The sequence below is a fragment of the Euprymna scolopes genome, chromosome 5 (assembly GCF_053919585.1).
Source record: "Euprymna scolopes isolate OS-2025 chromosome 5, ASM5391958v1, whole genome shotgun sequence".
Taxonomy (NCBI): domain Eukaryota; kingdom Metazoa; phylum Mollusca; class Cephalopoda; order Sepiida; family Sepiolidae; genus Euprymna; species Euprymna scolopes.
The window spans coordinates 148,354,509-148,378,498 of NC_136486.1; the positions used below are offsets into that span (position 1 = coordinate 148,354,509).

General features: G+C 36.6%; 1 protein-coding gene across 10 annotated transcripts in view; it reads right to left on the reverse strand.

The window, feature by feature from the left end:
* The window catches only part of LOC145277016 (synaptogenesis protein syg-2-like), an 824,542-nt gene that overhangs the window by 362,125 nt on the left and 438,427 nt on the right, over positions 1-23,990 (reverse strand). For all 10 annotated transcript variants that reach the window (XR_013868085.1, XR_013868082.1, XR_013868084.1 and 7 more), the window contains exon 5: positions 5,960-6,226. Coding sequence is in view for 6 of the 10 variants with exons in the window: in XM_080128618.1 (XP_079984744.1) it covers positions 5,960-6,226 (267 nt within the window). In the remaining 4 variants the exon portion in view is untranslated. The remainder of the gene's footprint in view (positions 1-5,959; positions 6,227-23,990) is intronic.

The following is a 23,990-nucleotide window of genomic DNA, read 5'->3' on the forward strand; positions in this document are numbered from 1 at the left end:
AAACAAAACTCTGTGAATATTTCAACAAGACTATCTTCCTCACTCCCTATTCCTTACTCAAGGAGAGCAAAGAGCGTTTTAAAAACACCCGTTTTCCATGACTCCCCCTGTATATATACATGCATTAGTGATACTTGGCATCTAAAGAAAGATTAGGTTTAAAACTCCTCAAATTCATACAGTTTGTACACAATTTAATTAATATAGACAAAAGGCACACTGTTTTCATGATACAAAGTATTAAGTAAAATTAAATTTCAAGTGACAGTTTTCTAGAGATGGCAGGTTCAATCCTAACTACAGGTGATACTAATTAAGAATAAAATCAAAAATGGAATAATAGTTCAATCCAGTCATGGCTGACAGAATGAACACAATCTACCCCGTGGATTAAATAAAGGGTTAAGTTCAAAATGACAAAGATTCCTGAGTTTGACAAGACGCACATGAAAAAGACCAAGACGTTTTTTTCTCTGAGTTGCTTAAAAAACTGCCGACCTTCTCCATATCTCTCAACCCTCAAAAGTGAAAAATCACAAACATCCAAACAAGATTAAACCCAGAACTCTAACTCCCAACGTAGACCCCCACTACCAGGTCTCCCTCTCTAAAATCAGGGGTCTATGCTTCAATCTTCCAGAGGTTGAAATCCAATTACAGGAGACTAAACCAGACTTATTATTCCTGTGCAAAACTGGCATAGGACCTATCGTTTCTCTAGATGAGTTTGCGATTATCGGATATTCAAATCTGACATAAAAATCTGAGCCCCAAAATCGTCATGGGCATGGAATATGTACCTACAGTAAAGATGGCTTTCCATATGGTAGGGACATACCCAGAGATGATCCAAATTTGCCCTACATGTGTTTCAGAGTAGCACTTTCTCACAGCACTGCATTCAAATTTGCTGTCTAATCCTAACCCCATAACAGCTGAGTTTCTACAATTGAAAGAATCTCTGAAAAAATTGACCATATTCTGTCTAACCATCCCTCGGCTAACATTCACGTCTGCAGACTTCAATGTTCACAACGTTGAATGGATAATCCACTCAAACAAGACGGATGATGAGGAGAGGTAATGTCATGATTTCTCGATTGCCTATGACCTTACGCAAATTGCTCACAACCCCCTTCTAATATACCCGATTCCGATTGACAATATGCAAGTCTCCTTGACCTGTTTCTTACAACCTGCCCTGACATGTGCTCATCCTCCATTCTGTCTCCATTGGAATCTTCCAATTATTCAATTGTCTCAGTTAAGATAAAAACAAAATGTAATAAGTCCTCGGATATACCTCTGCATTGTGCTGTGTATAGATACTCTATGGCTAACTGGGATGACTTTTGAACATTCATATCAGATATACGTCAAGTTTAAAGTAGCAGAGCAGCAGCTTGGCTCTCACCAGTTTTAGCAAATAACAGTTTTAGCAGGGTTCTGAACAGAAGCGTGTCCTCTATCCCCACCATCAGCAATGAACATGAGATAATCTCGTAAGCATCTGACAAAGTAAAACTCTTTTCCAAAAATTTTGCAGCAAATTCTACCCTTTGCGATCAAGGTCGCCCACCCCCATATTCCCTCCTGTGACAAAACACACTAAGCGACATACAAATTTCTGTAAATAATGTTGCGAAGCTTATCAAAAACCTTGATTCTGGTAAAGCAACTAGCCTCGACGGCATTCCAGTCATAGCATTCAAAAAACTTCAACTAGAACTAGCTCCCATAGTTACAAAACTGTTTAAACATTGTCTTAAAGAGAAATGCATCCCAACATCTTGGAAAACTTTATCAGTCTACTCTGTATTTAAAAATTCCGGTGATCGACCATCTCCCTCTCAGTACAGACCAATCAGTCTCCTGTGCATTATGAGCAAGTTGCTGGAATCTGTGATAAATAGAGAAGTGGTTAATCACCTTGTTCAGTGACATGCAATATGGTTTACGTTCTGCGAGATCTACAGCTGATGTACTGTTATATCACACAGGATTAGCAAATCACTTGATAAAAGCTTTGTCTCTAGAGCAATAGCTCTTGACATATAAAAAGCTTTTAATAGACTGTGGCATAAAGGCCTACTTCACAAGATCGCCAGCTATGGAATAGCTGGGAATGTTCTCTCAGTTATAAAATCCTTTCTCTTATAAGAACAGTCATTGATGAGCAAAAACTCACTGTATTAACGCTGATATCCCTCAAGGTTCCATCTTGGGTCCAACCCTGTTCACGATCTTCATTCATGATCTTCCAAATCACATTCTTAGATCATTAATAGAAATTTATGTAGATGAAACGACAATCTATGGCGACACTTCAAAGGCCAACAATGACAAAGATCTTTTTGATTCTCTCTCTTCTGATTTTGAGAATGTGGTGTAATGGGGAAAAAGGTGTCTGGTTAATTTTAATGCATTGAAAACCAAGTTACTCTCCTTTCATCATAATCGCTTTGATCCCCACACCCCAACTGAAACGAATGGATCTAGTCTTAAGCTCCATGTCTTGATAAGCTTCTGGGACTGACATACTCTCCTGATCTGAAATGGAACACATACATCAAATCGGTTGTCAAGATCGCTGGAAAGATGGTTGGATCACTCTACCACTCCAGTAAGTATCTCACTCCTGATGTGATTCTCTATCTATATAAAAGCCAGGTGTACTGTTCAATGGAGTACTGTTATACATCTGGGCAATGGAGAACTGTTGTACATTTGGGCAAGAGCTGTTCAGCACACCCTATTCTGCCTACATAGAGTTCAAAACAGTCTTTGAAACCTAGTAGGTGATGTCCTTTTTTCTTCCCTGCAACCTCTTTCCCATAGAAGAAACGTCGCCAGTCTGTCTTTGCTCTATTGCTAGTTTCATGATAAGTGCTTGTCTGAACTCCAATCTATGGTCTCCCCTTGCCAAACTTTCACAAAAACACTCGACTAGCTAAAACAACTATATATGATTTTCCCCACTCTCTATCTGTTCCTAAATGTAGACGCAGATTTCATGAACAGAGCTTCTTTTCCAGAACTGCCCGCCTTTGGAACACTGTTCCGCTGGCATGCTTCCCAGCTGAATACAACATGGTAGCCTTCAAATCTAATGTAAACAAGTTTCTGTTAGGTCGTCCTCTTAAATTCCACCCTATTTACATCATTAAGGATTACTTCAGTACCACATAACATTCATTAACTCTTATTCTCGAGTGGCCTTTGGGCCTTAAGTGGTGACCTCAAAGTAAAAAAGAAAAAAGGTAGCATAAAAAATAAGAATGATACAAATTATCATTCCTTATCTAAAAAATTCGTATAATTTCATTTGCATTATTTTAGTTGTACCGAAATTGTTAGAACAGTTGTAAATATTAATATTTGTTTCATTATTTTTTTTTATACGTTCGCCTCTTACTTCAGGAAATGTCTCAACTTCAATAAATTGGTCCTCTGAGAATTCCTCAACTTCAAGCATTTAATATTTGTTTTTATTTGTTCTTTGGCATCCGAATCTTAGATTCATAATCATGCCAAGAAAAATGGCAGCTCACTTCGATCATTTATCAAGAAAAGATGAGCAATTACAAATTAGCTAAATTAATTCTCTGTTGATAATCGATAAAATAAGTTTCAAGATTTCCATTGGGAAATTGTAATTTATGTTTAAAGATAAATTAAAATGAGATTTCGTTTTGATTAAATCTTTTTAAGAACCAAGTACCAAAAGCGCTTATTTTCTAGCAAAATTTCACTCTCAAACTAAAAAGTTTCACTCTCAAACTAATTAACCGATCATTATGGATTTTGGAACACAACTGTTAGGCTTAAGGATGGAAAATATGGGGTATATTTAGTTGAATTCTGTTTGCAAAGAAGGTATGGAAAAACTTTGTAAATAATCAGTTATTTGTGAATTTTAGTGAATTTCATGAAATTTTGCAATTTAATAAATATACCCTTAAAATTTAATTTAATTTTTTTTTAATAAATATACCCTTAAAATTTCATTTAATTTTTTTTTCATAATATACTCTTAAATTTAATTAATTTTTTTTTTAATAAATATATCCTTTAATTTCATTTTTTTAAAAAATAAATATACCCTTAAAATTTCACTTTGTTTTGTGTATTTAGAGTGTATATGTGAAAATTCAAATATTTCAGACTTGCATTAAATTTTATCCATCGCCATTAACTACTAATTATATAAGATTTCTTGAATTTCAATTTGTTCTTAAGAACCGTGGCGCTTAAGCCTAAAATATTTACTAATTACTAGAATCAAAATTGAAATAAGGATTCTGGACATAAGGAGTAGTATCATTATATGTTGTTCTTAATCTGTGTAGAAAAATGGTTTTGTTTATGGAATTAATTTTATGCATCCTTGAATGGATAGACTTTTACTTATGCAAATAATTTAATGAAACAGATTATTCATAGGAAACTAATAGTTCGTTTCTGAATTTTTGAGATGAGGATTGATTATTCATATTCACATGAACCCGTGGCACAGTGGTAAGAGTACTTGGAAAAATGAATTGTAAAAGTGATATTCTTCTAAAGGTTGAAGGTTCAAGTTTCAGTGTTGGCGACTGATATATGCAATTGCAAATTACTTAGGACTGCTATCAAGTCATGGCTGACAGAATGAGAGCATGCTACCCCTGTATAGTAAATATAGGGTTCTATTCGAAATTCTATCCAAATTCTCAAGTTCAACAGAAACATTTTCAAATTTAACAAGCTACACTTGAAGGAGGTCCAAGGTTACCTCGACTGAAACTTTGTGAAAATTGCATCCAAGATGAAAACAGTAGTCCGAAGAATCCAAATAACACGAAACTAATAATTGTAGAATCTGAACGAAATCTAGGAGTTAGTCTAACCTCAATACATTACCAAACATGCATGAACCCTTTGCGGAAGAGAGAGCACAGTTTCAGTATTAGTAGACGTAGCTGCTATACGAAAACACTTTGGAGCATATTTTTAGGTCCCCCAACAAAAGGAGGGTAAATTCATCCTTGTTCGTTCATCCATTCGTCTGTCCGCACTCTTCTCAATAACTATGCCATGGAATTTCTTGAAATTTTGCACAAACATTAAACATGATATGAGTAAAAAAAAGTAACAAAACGGATTTCCCAGGAAAACTCCGGTTGACTCCCTAGGGGTGCCTTTTCCGGTTAAAATGGGTAAAATTGACACTTTTGTGCTTATAAAAAAAATTGAAACATTAGATTTTTATAAAAGTTTCTGAAAGTTGTAACTAACTGATTTCTATATAATTTTTATTGTCTATACTTTGCGATAACTCTCGGGTGTGCCCCAGGGGCTCTTTTAGTGCTAATAAAAACACTCCATTTTGGGGACTATTTTACCATATATTTTCAAAATTTTCTGTGTATGTCTATTTAGCAGTTTTGTATGGTGTTTAACTCAAATTTCCATATGTTAAGGCCTTGGGGATTTTGGAGGCTAAATTGGAGGGAGGGGGGAATGATAGACTTAGTCATTTCTTTTTTTGCATGATGCAGAACTCAAATTTACATGTGTTAAGGCCAAAAAACAGCACCGTTTGTTTATTTTCACCAAGATTTAACGTCCCCTGAGGACTTTTGGGACTAAATGGGGGGGGCAAATGCTGAACTTAGTCATTTATTTTATGCCTCATTTACTGTGGACTCACGGGGGACCATGCATACTTCACTTGTTTTTTTATTAGAACTAGTTTGGTAACTTCTCACAAGACAATAAATAACACTGAAGGTGCAGGTGTTTGCTAGGTTACGTAACATTATATTTGTTAGGATTAATTAGACTTTTTACCTTTCAGTTTGATCGTTGCATTTTGCTTTAGGCCATCTACTCTCAGAAAACGGTGATCTTGGATTAGTGAGAGCAAAAACGAAAAGTCAAAGTTTATCGAATTGAACATGTTTATATTGATACTCACAGTTAAAGCTGACATTCTTTGTGCGCAAAGTATGCTTGAGTGGATGCATTCCCTCGCACGTACATGACGTTACATTTAGATGCTTTGCAAACTCCAGCAACACAGCGGCTTCAGATACCCCCATATATGTCATGCTTCCGCAAGTCAGCCGCAGGTTGGCTTCAGGGTTTCCTCCCCTCCAACGACAAGCCACCGTTAGGGTCTCGTTGCCATAAAGGGACTCATTCTGCCCTTTTACTTGCATTTTCGGATGGCCCGAAGGTGGATCTGCAATCAGAAAGAATAAGAAAGAAAAAATTGGAAAAAATATAATAATGTGTAATAAAAACACAAGAACACGATATATCGTATGAAACTTTATTCAGTTTACAATTATGAAGATAGAAACACAGAGCTATTCATAATTATCAATACACCAAAGAGATCTGCAACAAGAGAGATAATTTTATTGCAAAATGCAAAAACATTTATATTGGACAATATATAATTCACGATATAGTGTATGGCACTTCATTCAGTTTACTATTACATAGATACAAACAGAGAATATAACGAGTGTCGTCCATCAAAAATGGTGAAATAAAATTATGCTCCTCCATTGTTCATACTAATATTCATATAGAATGATGACTCAATCGGTGCAGTAAAAAAGAAAGAAAATATCTATAACGGTAAAATTGAAAAAAAAAAGATAATGAAAAAACGTATCAATCAGTATAAAAAGAAAAAAGGAAAATAGAAAACGTCTCATTATGGTCATAGAGTGGAAGATTTCGTTATGAATTAATTTCAAATTATCGGGGGAGGGGATCTGACTTTCTATTTGCTTTTTACTTCCTTTAAACATTTGAAATGGTATAATCCGGTACTTATTTACTCATGTGATGGGAGAGAAATATATATATATATATATATATATATATATATATATATATATATATATATATATATATTTTGCATATTTGTGTGTATACATAGATTTGGCATAATCTCTCTGACACACCAGTTCCCCTTAGATCATAACAGTTCAGCAATGTTGAGCCTGTTCATGACCATTTGGGAATACCAGGGGCTGTATGTGCTCTCTGCTTATCTCGGCATTGTTTCCAGTCGGCTTGGACTTCTTGCCACTGAAATCAGAAGTGTGGCTGAAGATTCCATGTGCATCTACCTTTACAGAGGGTATCGAGTGTCTCTCAAGACTGAATGGAGGTGATAAGATATATATATATATATATATAACTTGTTTGTAATGTTCCGAATTTTACTGAGTTTGTATAATTCAATAAATTTTCATATACCAATGAATTTTAAGCCAAAGAGAGATGACTTAAATTGTAAGCTACAAAATTATCATATTTCATAATTGAGCATTCATATATTGTTTTAACAAAAACCAAGACTAAAAATAAAAAGAATTGATAGCAACAAAAAGTGCATTTCATTGTTAGTTACAATTGTTTCAAGACTAATTGGACAAATTCAAACATTATGGCGTTTGAAAATTTTCACATAAATAGCTTTTCTTCAGACTTATTGAATAAAAAACACTTTAACAATACAACATTATGTAAAGACATTTCCCTTAAAGGAAATAAAGCATGCGAAAACATTTATCCCGGATGCATCTTTGTCAGGAGCCTATTTAAATATTTATATCTCTCCTAATTTTCGTATCACTATTTTAAAACCTGTCATAAGAGGTTACCACAAAAACCTGTACCCATTTAATATCTATTAATAATACTATTCGTTGATTTCTTAAATCATATTTCTATATTTTTTTTATTTTACATAATTTATTTTTGAAAAAGATTTTTTAGAATTTTATTTTTATATTTATAATATGGGAAAATCAACTAAGCTAAATCGTTACAATTATGTTAGTTTCGTATTCGACCTATGCTTGCTTCTTTGTTTACAAAAATATCGGCTATCTTATTTCTTAGATTTAAGACCATTTTAGGTTTATATTTTATTTAATAGGGAAATAAAGACCAACATTACCTCATACTTATTTAATCCTCATTCATTATTCAAGGTTATGGATCCCATTCTATTTTTTATTCCATCATTCTCTTTCGTACTTATCTATTGGGATTAGTGATTATCGGGTACCCTTAGCTATGAAGGGAGATAATCTCACTCGTTATTAATTTTAAAAAATTTGCTGAAATCATGGGAAACCAAGATTGCCGTAGGTACTCATAACAGTTAAAGGCAGACAACTAAGGCCGTTTGATGTTTCTAGTTTGGTAAACCCTAAAATGCGTCTATGATTTATTAATTAAACAGATACAGTAAAGGCTAAGCTAGCTTATTCAACAAATTAAGATTTTAAAGTATATCTTTAATCCTGAAGCTGATGATATACCCATGGTTTTAACCTACGTCTGCCATCCATCCATAATCTGCAGGGGTTATTCATGGCTCCAGAACCAAAATCACAATTCGTGAAGTGTGTTCTTGGATACCTAAATTACCAATTAGTCTTGAAACAATTGTAACTAACAATGAAATACACTATTTGTTGCTATCAATTCTTTTTTTAAATCTTGGTTTTTGTTAATACAGAATATATATATATATATATATATATATATATATATATATATATATATATATATATATATATGCACACTAGCCTGGGTGCCTGGTGTTGCCCGGGTGTTTGGGGTGTGAGCAGAGCAAAATAAAAAAGTGGTAGCAGGCAGGTTCGAACCTATACCGCAAAGGAGAAAAAGGGCATGAAAAAAAAGTGACGCCTTTGCTGTTGCGTCCATCGCCAAACCGGAAGTAGCGAAGGTTTAAATTAAGATTAGTCAATCGAAAAGAGGGGGTGACTTTCGAAAATATCGGCGAAAAAAGTGACCGCTCCTTGCAGAAAAGTGCCCAGTTGAGGGTAAAATAATTAATGTTTTGTTTTTAGCCAATTCTTCAATATTTTTCATCCGAAGGTCGAGCTTCAAAACGGTATCGATCTTGTGAAAATCTGTCGCCTCTGTCGAATGTTTTAGGCAGACATACATACATGCATACATTTAAACTGACAGGTGAAATTTATATAATAGATAAATACATATTGATCTTTATTATAGACTGTAGATTATAGATTATGCACTAAAAAGTTCTACAACAAATACAATACTTATAACGGATTGTAAATGACAAATTTATTTATATTACATGATGTCTTATTTACTGATTTATCATTGTGACATTTTTAAAGAGATGAACCAAAATCACACGCAATCCACAACGGATTTTTCCTAACATCAAAAATTGATTTTGTCTTTAACCTGGCCATCACGAGGAGACAAATAAATTAGAACACTTTCCTGTTTGTATTTTCAAATACGGGTTTTCGTATTACTTTTGTTAATAAGCATAAATAAGCCACAGCCAGTAACATCTTCGTGTCATTTTCCTTCTTCTAGTCTAGTTGTCTTATCAAGAGATCTGACATCTCTTTCTCTTCTGCATCACACAAAAATATGCAGTGGCACAAACATCGATTGGAACAATCAAAAATGTCCATTGAAGTGTGTAAAGACTAAAGAGATAAAACACAATCCAGACCTCTACTAGAAAGGCATGGAGAGTACTGGAATCTTGAAATGACTAACTATTTAATCCATAGATGAATGGAGAACAGACGGATTCGTACGTTTCCTTAAAAGGTGTCTGTGAAAATGATAAAGTAACCTTAACCAAACACGGACATGCCATGCTTAGTTTGCAGTATATGCATAGATATAAGAAATAGATTTTTATAGAAAATACTCAAAATGGCCGACACGCTGTTCAGCAGAAAAATCTATTCATAAGGTTTAGTGGTAGAGCCAGTTGTTATAGTTTGATGATAGTTTCAAATGGTAATTTCTATTAAACATTTATGAAAATACATCAGGACGTGCTTATACATGGAGTGGGAGTTGCTTATAAATAGAGTGGGAGTTGCTTATAAATGGAGTGGGAGTTGCACATAAATGGAGTGGGAGTTGCACATAAATGGAGTAGGAGTTGCTTATAAATGGAGTGGGAGTTGCTTATAAATGGAGTGGGAGTTGCACATAAATGGAGTAGGAGTTGCTTATAAATGGAGTGGGAGTTACTTATAAATGGAGTGGGAGTTGCTAATAAATGGAGTGGGAGTTGCTAATAAATGGAGAGGGAGTTGCTTATAAATGGAGTGGAAGTTGCTTATAAATGGAGTGGGAGTTGCTTATAAATAGAGAGGGAGTTGCTTATAAATGGAGAGGAAGTTATTTATGAATGAAGTTGCTTATAAATGGAGTGGGAGTTGCACATAAATGGAGTGGGAGTTATTTATAAATGGAGTGTGAGTTGCTTATAAATGGAGTGGGAGTGGCTTATAAATGGAGTGGGAGTTACTTATAAATGGAGTGGGAGTTACTTATAAATGGAGAGGGAGTTGCTTATAAATGGAGAGGGAGTTGCTTATAAATGGAGTGGGAGTTGCTTATAAATGGAGTGGGAGTTGCTTATAAATGGAGAGGGAGTTGCTTATAAATGGAGAGGGAGTTGCTTATAAATGGAGTGGAAGTTATTTATAAATGGAGTTGCTTATAGATGGAGTGGGAGTTGCTTATAAATGGAGTGGGAGTTGCTTATAAATGCAGTGGGAGTTACTTATAAATGGAGTGAGAGTTGCTTATAAATGGAGAGTGAGTTGCTTATAAATGGAGAAGGAGTTGCTTATAAATGGAGAAGGAGTTGCTTATAAATGGAGAGAGAGTTGCTTATAAATGGGTGGAAGTTATTTATAAATGGAGTTGCTTATAAATGGAGAGGGAGTTGCTTATAAATGGAGTGTGAGTTGCTTAAAAATGGAGTGTGAGTTGTTTATAAATGGATAGGAAGTTGCTTATAAATGGTGTTGCACATAAATGGAGTAGGAGTTGCTTATAAATGGAGACAGAGTTGCTTATAAATGGATAGGAGGTTGCTTTTAAATGGAGTGGGAGGCGCATATAACTGGAGAGGGAGATGCTTATAAACAGAGAGGGAGTTGCTTATAAATGGAGAGGGAGTTGCTTATAAATGGAGAGCGAGTTGCATATAAATGGAGAGGAAGTTGCATATAAATTGAGAGGAAGTTGCATATAAATTGAGAGGAAGTTGCATATAGATGGAGTTGCATATAGATGGAGAGGGAGTTGCTTATAAATGGAGAGGGAGTTGCTTATAAATGGAGAGGGAGTTGCTTATAAATGGAGAGGGAGCATCTTATAATTGGAGAGGGAGTTTCTTATAATTGGAGTGGGTGGTGCTTATAAATGAAGTGAGAGGTGTTTATAATGATTATTTTAATTTTCTAAACTGAAAATGTTAAAGAAAAATTTAATACTTTTGTCTCAAGTTTATAGATTTAAATATTAATTTAGTTATAACTTTTAAGATTGTTTATTGTAGCATCAACAAAAATATTTCTATTGCTACTAGGTTGTGATTTCAAGCACCGTGATATATATATATATATATATATATATATATATATATATATATATATATATATTAATGGCCTAGCAAGGTCACAGGGGCATAACCAAACAAAAAAAATCCTTAGCAAAATTCACCCCAAAGCAGCAAAACTGAAGCTAGTCTGCCTGCGCATTATATAGGCAAATATGGGCATATTTTATTGGTTTGGAAATATAGGGATTTTTTTACCAATTGTCATAAATTTTAACCGTAGAATATAATAATCAAATAATATAATCTTCAAAAAATCTGTAAAATCTCGGCGACTTTTCATCAGAATTTAACAAATGATGGTTCGTTGGAAAACTAATGATCTGAATAGTGTAGTGGGCTATGTGATATTTACCCTTATAGTCGCACATTATTGCTTCAAAAAGTGTGGGATCACTTTTCTATGTTAATTTAATGTAAAACTGGCACCCACTTGCTATAAAGTGGGAGTTACTTTTTTTACGTTAAATTAATATAGGAAAATGATCCTCAACTTTGAAAAACGATAATTTATTCATATCTTTGAAATTACACATTTCCTGGGATTTTAACTGTTGTTTTCATTTTTAGCACCCTCAAAAACCTATAATAAGGGTGATTTGAAAGGATTTTTTTGTGGAAAGATACTACACCTTTACCAATATTTCAATCATAGTCATTTGTTCCTAGTTTTGCATATGAATTTCAAAATATCTGGCCTCGATGGAAGGGGAGACTAAAACTTGCTGCTATGGTTACAAATGATCTGAAATAACAGCAAGAGGAGACTTGATTCCAAATATTTCTCATGTGTTATATCTCCCCGTTTTGATTTTCATACATAAAGCAAATTTCACAGTGTATAAGGATTATTTGATACTAGAGATATTTATAATCGTACCCTATTTCCAGATATAACATATGAGAAATATTTGGAATCAAGTCTCCCCTTGTTTTTATTTCAGATCATTCGAAACCATAGCAGCAAGTTTTAGTTTCCACTCCATCAAGCCCAGAGGCTTTGGGTATATATATATATATATATATATATATATATATATATATATATATATATATATATAGGGCGGCCCACTTAAAAGTAGCCCAATTCTCTAATCTTTAATCATTTTTTTTTTCAGATTAAACGGCCACCTTAAAAGTAACCTGATCTTTTTAATCTTTCTCTTAACTACCAACTGACACCACATAGCAAAATGTAATTCTTTTCCCAACAAGATGGTACTACATGCCACACGACTCGCAGATCACTGACACAAGTTCATGACATGTTTACGGAAGACAGAAAAATAAGCAAAGGATTATCGCCACTACATTCCCCGGACTTGTCATCATGTAATTTTTTATCTTTGGGAGACTTAAAAACAAAAAGTTTATGCAAATAATCCTCACAATCTAGACCAACTAAAGGAGAACATTACCAATGCTATGAGGAGAATCATCAGAGAAGATCTACAAGCATTATCTTTAAACATTGTTAAACGTGCCCAGTAATGCATTGATATCAAGGGGGAGCACTTCTAGCATCTTTTATAACACTACAGGTAATTTAAACAATTAAAAAATGTTTCTACTCTCTACTCAATTTTTTCTGGGCTACTTTTAAGTGGGCCAACCTGTACATATATTTATTATAGAAATCGCTCCAGACAATGTATGAAACCACTTGATGTAAGAAACTATTGCTTCAAAGGTAAACAATTAGCTAATGATAAATGTTAGATGCATACATTCCAACCAAGAAAATTTAATTATTAGGATGTCATTCGAGGCATTTCTTTTTATGACAGAACTCATTGCAAAATGCGAAATACTTAGCACAATAAACGTTTTTTTTACTATTAATGAGTTACCAAGGTTAAAAGTCACTTAAGTTTAAGGGTTTGTGAGACGAAAAAAATTAACAGTTGAATGTTAATGAATATTATGAGAGGATTAAAAATAATAAATGGAATGAATAAAATTTGATGGCGGTTTATGAGAATTGTCTATTGAAATTAGATTTGAAGATGACCATTTTTAATACTACAAGGAAGCAATCCCTTGGCAACATACTCTGGGAAATAAACTATGTTCATGGAAATTCTTAGTGTTAGCCAAAAATAAGAAAGAAAATTTCTTTGCATTTGTGGTAGAGAACATGCTTTTTCTTTAAGTTTTACAAGAACTAACGAATCGAACACTTTATATTGTAATAACAACAGAACAGAAAAATACTAACAACTTCTGTGAGAAATAGACTGCAAAGGACGAAGAAAATCATCCCCACTAGATTGTGACCAAACATATGACCTTTGATTACATGATAATAATGGACTGTAATCCAGTATGAAATGTGGAATAAACATGGCAAATATTCATGTGGAAGAGACCAGTTAGCGAGTTCATTATTTGAAAAAATGGCACATAATCTTGACATTTTGGCAATTGTAGTAAAGAAATCACGAGCTGCTTTCGACATATGGTCAAATGGATTTAATAAATGGCCAAGCGGAGTTGACAAATGACCAAATGAATTTGACAAATGACTAAGTTGATTTGAAAATGGCCAAATGGGTACGACAAATGGCTAAGTGGATCTGATCCAGTGGATTTGATAAATGACCAAGCGAATTTGACAAATGGTCAACTGTACTAGACAAATAATCAAGCAGATTTCATAAGTGGTCAAGTAGCTTCGGAAATGGTTAAGTGTATTTTGAAAATTGCTAAATACATTTATATAAATAGTGAATTTGATTTAATAAATTTTTGAATGCTTTTGAAATGCTTTTTTAATAAATCGCCAAGTGTGGTTTTACAATTAACCAAGTGCAACTGTCCAGGTATATTAAATAAATCGCCATATACCTTTGGCACATTGTTAAGTTTCCTTAACAAACTGTCAAATATCGTAGATAGATTACAATCAAGTGAAATACCGAACCAAGCAGAATTTAAATTACTATTCCTCTTCATTAGATCTTTATTTTAATTATTCAAAATAAACAAAGAATTTGAAAATGCAAATATTAACAACTTATATTTTCGATGTTATCATACAATATATAAAACATTGTAAAATATAAACATGCCGTGAATAATCGTTAATTATAAATATATATATATATATATATATATATATATATAACTACTTCATTTACTCACATAAAATTAATATACGAAAGTATGAATTTATGCATAAATTTTAAGTATTTACTTCAAAAGTGCTAAATACGTAGGTAGAGCTAGTTAGTAAGTTATAAAATATATATGGCGATTAAGCTACACTGACTATTCCACGTTTCATCCACTCTAAGACTCTTCAGGCCTATGCGTAAATTTTGTGGTTGTCTGTCGTTTTTATATACGCACCTTCTATTGAGATTTTAGTTAGCCAATCAGCTTTCTAGTATCCACCGCGCCCTTTCTATCAGCCAACGAACGTGCACTTATCGGACAAATGCCTATTTGACCTCTGGTTGACCTGTTCCTTAGTGTGTGCTCTATTTAGCCTGGATATCTAGTTTCTTGACCTGTTTTAAATCTAGGTTATGTGTTTTTTTATGTTACTTTATATATAAATATATATATATGTACATACATATATGCATATATATATATATAACCATATATATATATACATACATATATGTGTGATCGTTTATGTATATTCATGTTTATTTAATTTATTTATTTGTTTATTTTCTATTGTTTTTGTTAGTTTTAAAACTATTTTGTATCGCTATCCAAGAGTAAATTTTATCTGGTGAACACAGTTGTTTGCTATTTCTCTTCTACAGTTTAATAGATGTTTGGGTTCTTTAAAGTACAGGATAGCAAATTTTTTATGAAGACATAATCTACATGGGTCGTCTATAGAAGGTGCGTATATAAAAACGACAGACAACCACAAAATTTGCGCATAAACCGAGAAAACTTCCAGAGTAAATGTGTTATTGTGGGATTAATTTCTATTAATCTGAAACAAAAAATGTAGTAGGCAAAAAAAAAAAATAAATGTTCTGTCAGCAACAGTACAACTTCAAAATAGTCAATATCGCCCACCTCCAGAAGAGAGGGAATTCCTGTCCGTGATAACCGTGGTAAAAGAAGACACACTCCAATCGCCAGAAACACCCACACACACAATTTGCAGGACACTGCCGACTCGTCTCTAGCCTCCTGCTTTTATAGTGGCCGGGAATTATCCATTTGCATAATCACATGAGAAAGAAACATGATTTTCCGAGAGTTGCATGGGGTAAACGCTAATAAAAACCCCCGGACGCCATCTTGGAATTCTCTTTTCCCCCCAACCGGTGACACAACAGACGTACCCGAGGTAAGCTCTTTTTCCCCTCATTTTAGTTATTGATACTTCTGCTACACTCCCCCCTGATCTCATGATCACAAACGGGGCAGGGGAGCAGCCGTCTCTGTCTGGTACTTCTCCGAAGAACCGGAGGCAGCACTTCCTCCCTGCCATCCTCCTCATCGCGATTATTGCCACCAGTCTGCTCCATAGGCGGTGTTTCACAATCAGGGCAGGGGGACAGTATTCGTCTCTGTCGGGTACTCCTTCGTAAAGGCAAGACGGGTGGTCCTTCCTCCGCTTCTTCAGTATGTACATTATATGGCTCAAAATCCTCTCCGTTGTCCTGCATCATACTCTCTGTCTTTTCAAAAGACATCATACTGTCTGAGTCTCCCTCTTCCTCCGATGTAGCAACATAATGGTGAGGGCGCAAATCCTTCACGTGACGAGGCACACCGTCCACCAAAATCGACTGAGGGCTGATCACCTTGGTCACCTCACCCTTGCCGAACCTCGTGGTACATCGATTTTGCGGTCTTTTGACCCATACGCGATCTCCAACCTGGTAAAAGCTGTTCTTGGGACCTGGGGACGCAGTTGCGAGATTGGTCTCCTTCACTCGAACTTCGTATTGATAAATGCTGTTGGCAGGCGCAGTGGAGGGAGATGTGTCGTCTCTTGGTGTGATGTTATACCAGTAGACAGCCTCCTGTATGGGACAACACATTCTAGCCGCTATTCATTTCACTGTACGGTGACATCGCTCCGCTATGCCATTCCCGGCTGGAGCGTATGCACAACGGAATCGCAAGTGAACTCCCCATTTACATGCAAATGCTTGGAACATATTGCTGCAGAAAGCTGTGTCATTGTCTAAAAGGAGTTCATGCGGCACGCCACGCTCGAGGAACACTGCCTCCAACTGATGAATCACGCTTGCCGAGTCCTGCCTTGCCAATTTCCTCCAAATGGAGAAACGCGATGGACCACAGTCTGTTAAAGTTAAAAAATGGAAGGTGTCATAATGCGTGATATCCATTCCAATTCTCTGCCAATTCTCATTAACTTCCAGCTTTCCCTTTTCCCACCTGACTGGCGCTGGGTCAATGGACTGACATTCCTCGCATTTCTGTATGACCGTTCTGACAGTTGCTTTTGTCGTGGTTGGACATCTTCTCCTGACAAAGTAGGTAGTGCGTCGCACCCCCGGATGTCCACTATCTTTGTGAATAGCCATGATTTGACTCTCATCCAGCTCGTCTGTGTGGACCACGCCTATCACTGGGTCAAGACCGTTTTTCTTTTTCATTGCCTCAAACCACCGCTGTGGCACTCGTGTCAGTCGGTCAGCAATGTTTCGTGCTGATGGAACCAGCGTCACATCCAGTCAGCCCGTACTCTTTCACAAGCTCCTTAAGAGTGCTTAATCGCCTCCTAATAAGCATCTCGCTTGCTGCTTTGGTGCGTACTTGCGCCTTTCCAGTTAGCGTGTCCGAGACCCAATGGTATACGCAAACAGAATCTGTCTTTATGTGTAGCACCTTGCTCTGCCACTGGTGAGCCAAATTGATGCCTTTCAATACGGCATCCAGTTCAGCCAAGTTGATATGTTGAGAGTCATCTTCAGGTCGCAGCCAACATGCATCTTCCAACACAGTTTCACACATCTCCAAGGCTGCCCCAATTGCTAGGGAGCTAGCATCGACCCAAACATTCAGCTCTTTGCCGTCCACACACCAATTTCCCTGTGCCAGATCGTTCTGCTGCGCAGATTTTAAGGTTTCGAACATCATACGATGTAGTACGGCGTCCCTTGCTTCATCATCCCAGCCCTTCGTTACTGAACTTACTCTCCTTCTGAGTATTCCACAAGCCACACGAAGCCAACCGCACACCGGAAAGTGCCCGACAAGTCGACCACACAGGGAAAAGATTGCTCGTCGCGTAACAATACTGGGAGCCTCCGGAATTGCATTTCCTCGCTTCCATCGCAGTTCATTGCGTTCCATCCTGACTGCCAATCCCAGCACCCGTGCACCGTCCTTTAACTGCTCCGGGTTCTTGCACTCCAACCCGAACTGCGCAAGGTGTTCTCTCACACGGGTCGCGGGCACCACGTCTTCATTGACAAAAATGTCATCAATGTAAGCAGATGCTGCGCGGCTTATAACTTCTTCCTGAGATAGTACTTCGCTGACAATTGCTCTCATTATCAAGGGAGCCACATTCAAACCAAACCCCAGACGGGTCAGACAGTATATTTTCCCATCGATTTCCACAGTCTGGTATGGCCACAGTGTCTCATGGACCCGGACTTGTAGGTATGCTCTTCTGAGGTCCAGTAGAGACACGTTAGCACCCTTTTGTCTCCACTCACGCAGCTTAGCCGCACAAACATCTGCGTTGGCCGTAAATGCGTCTACGTAATGATTTAGCTCCCGGTAGTCCATCACCGGGCGCACTTTGGCTTTGTTCTGCTGTATCACAGCCATCAGGGGAATTAGACCTTTGGGGGGTCCTAATTTATCCTCTGGGTATGGCACGAGCCAACCATTATCTATCCAGGTGTGGAGCTCCTGCGTGTATTCTTCACGAATTTCTGCTGACACTGGGTACTCTGACACTCGATTCTGCAGCCTTTCAGGGGGGTGGTCCACAGACCATTTCCACGATGCGGTCCACGTTCGGTTTTGATGGTCAAAGGTAGCAGTGAAATCTGGTTCATCGATAGAAATGGCTGCGCATTTAATACTTTTCCTGGCGCCCAGCCGCACTGATCCTGTAGGCTTGACAACGACACCTCCTAGAGCTTTTATGGCGTCGATCCCTAGAAGCAAGTCAAATCCCAGTGGCTTGCCATGCACCACCAACACATCGACTCTGGCAGACACACCTTCATCAGTGGATACAGAGACCGTTCCAACACCGCAGCACGCATGGGACATTCCACCAATTGTGTTGACATTTACGTTTGTTTTTCTCCAAGACCGGCACCGGTCTGCATGTAAAATTGTCCTGGAGCATCCTGTATCAATAAGCGCCAAACATCGCGTCCCATCAACATGAATGCTTATCACCGGGAGCGTCGTGTTCACATCTTGGTTGGGAAGGAGACTGGCGCTTATGCGTCCTCCCCTTGCTCGTTTCCCGAGCAGTTCCGAGCCCAGTGTCCACTCTCACCGCAACGGTAACACCGTGTTCCACGTTTTCGACAGTCCCTTGCAAGGTGGCCTTTAACATTGCATTTGAAACAGGTCACGTTAACAGGATTATTCTGGGCCCTGTTGTTGGGTGAGCGTGTGGCCGCAACCACATCCTGATTTTGTTCGCCAGTCGTCGTCAAAATTCTCGCTCTCGACATTAGCTCCCCCATGGTCAGGGCTTTGATGTTTGGCACCTGTTGAAGAGCAATTGAGATGGTGTCAGGGAATCCAGTGACAAAAATTAATTTTGTGAGTCTCTCTAAGCTTTCTCCTGTGAATCCGGCCAATCCAACCAACTGCCTGATTTTGTTGGCGTACACATCCACACGTTCACCAGCCCATCTAACCATAATTATTTTTCTATATGCTGCAAACGCATCATCAGTAAATGCCTCCTTTAATCGAGCCTCAATCTGGTCTATTTGCTTTTGATCGTCCTCCTCCATTTCCATGTAGAGGGCCAGCGCATCGCCTTCCAGGTATAAAGGTAGCAGACTTGCTACGTCATCCACCTGCTGAAGTTGTGCGACAAGTCTCACTTTTTTCAGCCACGCTACAACGTCTCCCTCGCCAGAGAACGGCTTGATAATATCACTGCTTATCCGCACCTTCGCCATATTCGAGCCGAAATAGTTTGAAACAAAAAATGTAGTAGGCAAAAAAAAAAATAAATGTTCTGTCAGCAACAGTACAACTTCAAAATAGTCAATATCGCCCACCTCCAGAAGAGAGGGAATTCCTGTCCGTGATAACCGTGGTAAAAGAAGACACACTCCAATCGCCAGAAACACCCACACACACAATTTGCAGGACACTGCCGACTCGTCTCTAGCCTCCTGCTTTTATAGTGGCCGGGAATTATCCATTTGCATAATCACATGAGAAAGAAACATGATTTTCCGAGAGTTGCATGGGGTAAACGCTAATAAAAACCCCCGGACGCCATCTTGGAATTCTCTTTTCCCCCCAACCGGTGACACAACAGACGTACCCGAGGTAAGCTCTTTTTCCCCTCATTTTAGTTATTGCTACTTCTGCTACATAATCCCTAACTGTGCATCGAACGGATACCACAATACTGAGTTCGTTAAACGTTATCAAAAACAAAACAAACAAAAGTTCCTATAAAATTTAAGCCAGATGGTCCAAATAGTTTCTAAGAAAATTCTAGAATGAATACTCCCTATTAATCTGTAACAGCGCATCGAACGGATGCTGTAATATATTTTGCTGCACGATACAAAATTTCAACCAGATCGACTCAATAGTTTCTAAGATAATGTGAGACAGACAAACTAAGAGAAATATAATATAGATAATGGATTTACTAATCTACCTATCAATTATGACAGACATATACTTATGAAAGGGAAGGTATGATAGTGTTACAATTTATTTCTTTTTCTTGTCTTGCTGGAGCTGTAGAATGGAACACTGAATAATGCTACAAGAGAAATAAAGGATTAGATTCTTTGCAAGTGTGATAATTGCAAGATGGAATCATTAAGCCGTTTGCAGATTGAAATAATATTTGGTTAAAGTACACGTAGCAGAAATTCTATAGTTTCTCCGCCCATTAACACTTCTTTTAATGAATCACTTTGTAAGATCTCCATTGCAAATAATGATGCCTCGTTAAACATATGACCTTTCCATGCAGAAGAAAAGCCTGAAGGCTTTTTTTACTAAGTTAGCAAATCATATGAAATATAATCCGACTTCATAAAGTCACCATTTTGCCATAATAGTATCATATTACATACAACTCGCAGATGACAAAGAGTAAAACAAAATTAAATGGTTTTAATATCATAACAGAATGGGGTACTACAACAAATTGATTGTTAAGGGGGGGGGTTAGTTTTTGTTTGCTTTTCTCTTTTTTAACTTTTGTTCACCCCAAACAAGGCAAATTGTCACTGAGGTGTACTTTAGTAGTGGTCAAATTTATGTAGTCAATCTAGGTGAGGAGTTGTACAACAAGATTTTTGTTCACATTACATTTAAGTTTCTGTATGTTGTTATGGTCGGGGGAAACTGGGAACAGAAGGAATTCCAAAGATAAGTACTCTGAGAAAAGAAGATATTAGAGTAGAAAATTTTGCAGCATCTAGGGGCTTACAGTAAAGAGATGGGGTTTGGTTATTAGTCAAATAGGTACCATGTATTTTCAATGAGAGGTAAATTAATTGGAGTAAATTCTGTGGAAGTACTTTTAAAACAAGCACTAGGCTGCAAAACTGTGGCCATGTTAAGGAGACAGCTATTAGATTAGAAACTCCTTTTGGCACCTTGTCTATGAAGGAGAGTCCAGTAGTTGATGCATCAGCTAAGATGTAACACAGTCGAATGGTAGTTTTTAAGAGCTATATGATACTGACAGGTGTGAGACTTTTTCTAGACCGGTAAAAGGAGCCTGCCTTCTTTACAACAGCCTTGGCAGCATCTTCTATATAAAAAGAGAAGAAATTAATGTTTGGTTTACTTTCTACAGCCTTGTAACTCTCATTCCTCTTATTTTGTCCTTTAGTCCTCACATTCTATGAGCGATTTTTCTGACAAAAGGAGAAGAATTGCAGTTTTCTGTGCCGGGATCTATCATACATTTATCATTGGCTAGCTTTTGACCTTGAAGTCGTATTTATTTTAGTTCTTTACATCAGGTGGCTTTATGCCATGTCTGGAGCGATATTCCAATTCATATTACCTGAGAATGTTTGCTCTTGCAATGGATATCAATAGAACTAGCAATATGGGGTCCAAATCCTGCCAGATCTATTGCATCTACTTACATGTCGAAGTGGGTTTAATAAATAGCCAAGCAGATTTCACAATCTACCAATTACGTTTGACAAATGGTCTTTTGAATCTGAAGAATTGAGAAAGTGGAATTTACAAATTGTCAAGAACCTTTGAAATAGCAAGATTAATTTCCTAGATATCAAAATACCTGTGATAAAATGCCAAGTAGATTTGACAAATGGCCAAGTGAATTTGATGAATGGCCACATATACTTGACACATTGCCAGGTACATTTAACAAATTACCAAGTACCTTAATCAGATACACCAAGTTTATTTGACAAATAGCCAAGTGCATATTACAAATGGATTAAAAAACTTACCAATCATAGTGTAAATGATTATTTACCGCCTCCAAAATTTTACCTCAGATCATTTCTATTGGGAAAGTTATGCGCATCCCTAACTAGTTATGAGTAAAAAAAAAGCAACTTGTGTTCAATGTATAACATAGCGTGTATGGCGAGAATGTGAGAAAATCAGCAACCACTGTAGAATAGCTTACTATCGAAAATATTAACACCAACAGCCGCCTTAGCACATATACAAATAATGCAAGTGTGCATGCGCTGATATCACGGGAAGGAGGAGGAAAAATAGGAGAAAAAACGGACAGCATGTGGTTGAGCATAAGGAGAAGCAAAGTGCGTTCCGGGGAAGATGAATGTGTGAAGTCGAAAGCAAGAAAGCTCTGGCTATGGCCAGTGTCAGGTGGCGGGGAGAGAGACTTTTAAAAAGCTCATGTTATATGGCAGAGCGTTGTAAAACACGTGTGTGCGTAAAGACTCTTGAAAGATAATGAAATGCGTTATTGTTGGAAGAACCACAAATAAATGCATTTCATTTGCACTTTTAAAAAATGTAGAGTCAGATTTTTATTTCTTTCCTTTTTTTGTTTGTTTCTTTGCGACGGTACCAGACAACGTGTGGGTTCGAGTGGTTGAAAGATAACGCCAGAGTTCGAGTTTAACGACCACATTAAAATGTACACAGGTATTTATTTTATTCATAAACCAGTTTCTATTTTAGATACGTTTCTTGAGGAAATCACGTTAAATGCATAAAAACTGATGTAGACATTAAGCGTACGTTTCTTCATGCGATGTTAACCTTATGAAGTTTTTCAGAACGTATTGCCATCGAAAATGAACTTCTATTAAAATGGTGATAATCCAAATATTTTATACTTAGATTCTACTAAAGATTTTGATACTTTATTCATTGATAAGAAAAATATATATTTGCAAACATTATTAGTGTATAAATGAGCACAATAGAATTAATTTTATTTAAATGGCAGTAGCAATTGCTTAGTAGTAGTAATAGTAGTAGTAGTAGTTAATCCCAGTCTTATATTAAAAAATGTAGATAGTTTGAACCATCGATATAAAGAACGCCAGTTTGTCACTGGTTATATTTCCCAGCAAAGCTAGTATTCATTCACAGACCTGGATTGAATGCTTGCTTACAACGTCTACTTTTTCTAAAATAGTTACCCATTTAAAGATAACTGGGCTCGACATCAACATAACCAATAATCTGAAAGGCACTGGCATGTCAATGAAATTTGGACGATTATATTGTGTTGTGGGCCGATAAGAGTCCAGAAGAAAGAGACAAGTCGGTCTTTAATGGAAATAAAATATACTGAAAAAAGACAAATAAAAAGAGTGGTTACATGCCAGTCTGCGATTGTGCATAACCTGTGCACCACACACAGACGCATGTTCTCCAAGTCTTTACCATAAGTGAAAGGGTTCATTGTTACCCATAACGTAGATCCCCACAAGATATAGGCACCAACAGTATGCATTAGACCAATTATACATCCCTAAATACTTGTAGGATAGTATTTTTATATGCAACATAACAACGGCCCTGACAGAAATAGTGCCTATCATATTACAATAGTTATTGCTAAACGGACTGAGAATCCATAAAACCTAAGAAGATTCTAGAATCTTCGGGCCAATCATTTATTCTTTTATCCTGCATGACATCTTAAACTAATTTTTTATTTGCTTTTTTCTTATATTTTTTCAGATTGTTTTCTGTATGTTTTGCTGTTTCAGTTCGGATAGAAATCAATTCCTTTATCTTTTCTTTTACGGAAGTGGAATGGAACAAACAAGAAAGAACAACTGTTTTTCAGCTGTTAGGAACACAAGTAAACATTAGTTGGAACAACGTGACTTTTATCTTTGTTGTGTTTGTTCTTTGGCAGCTCAAGGTTCTT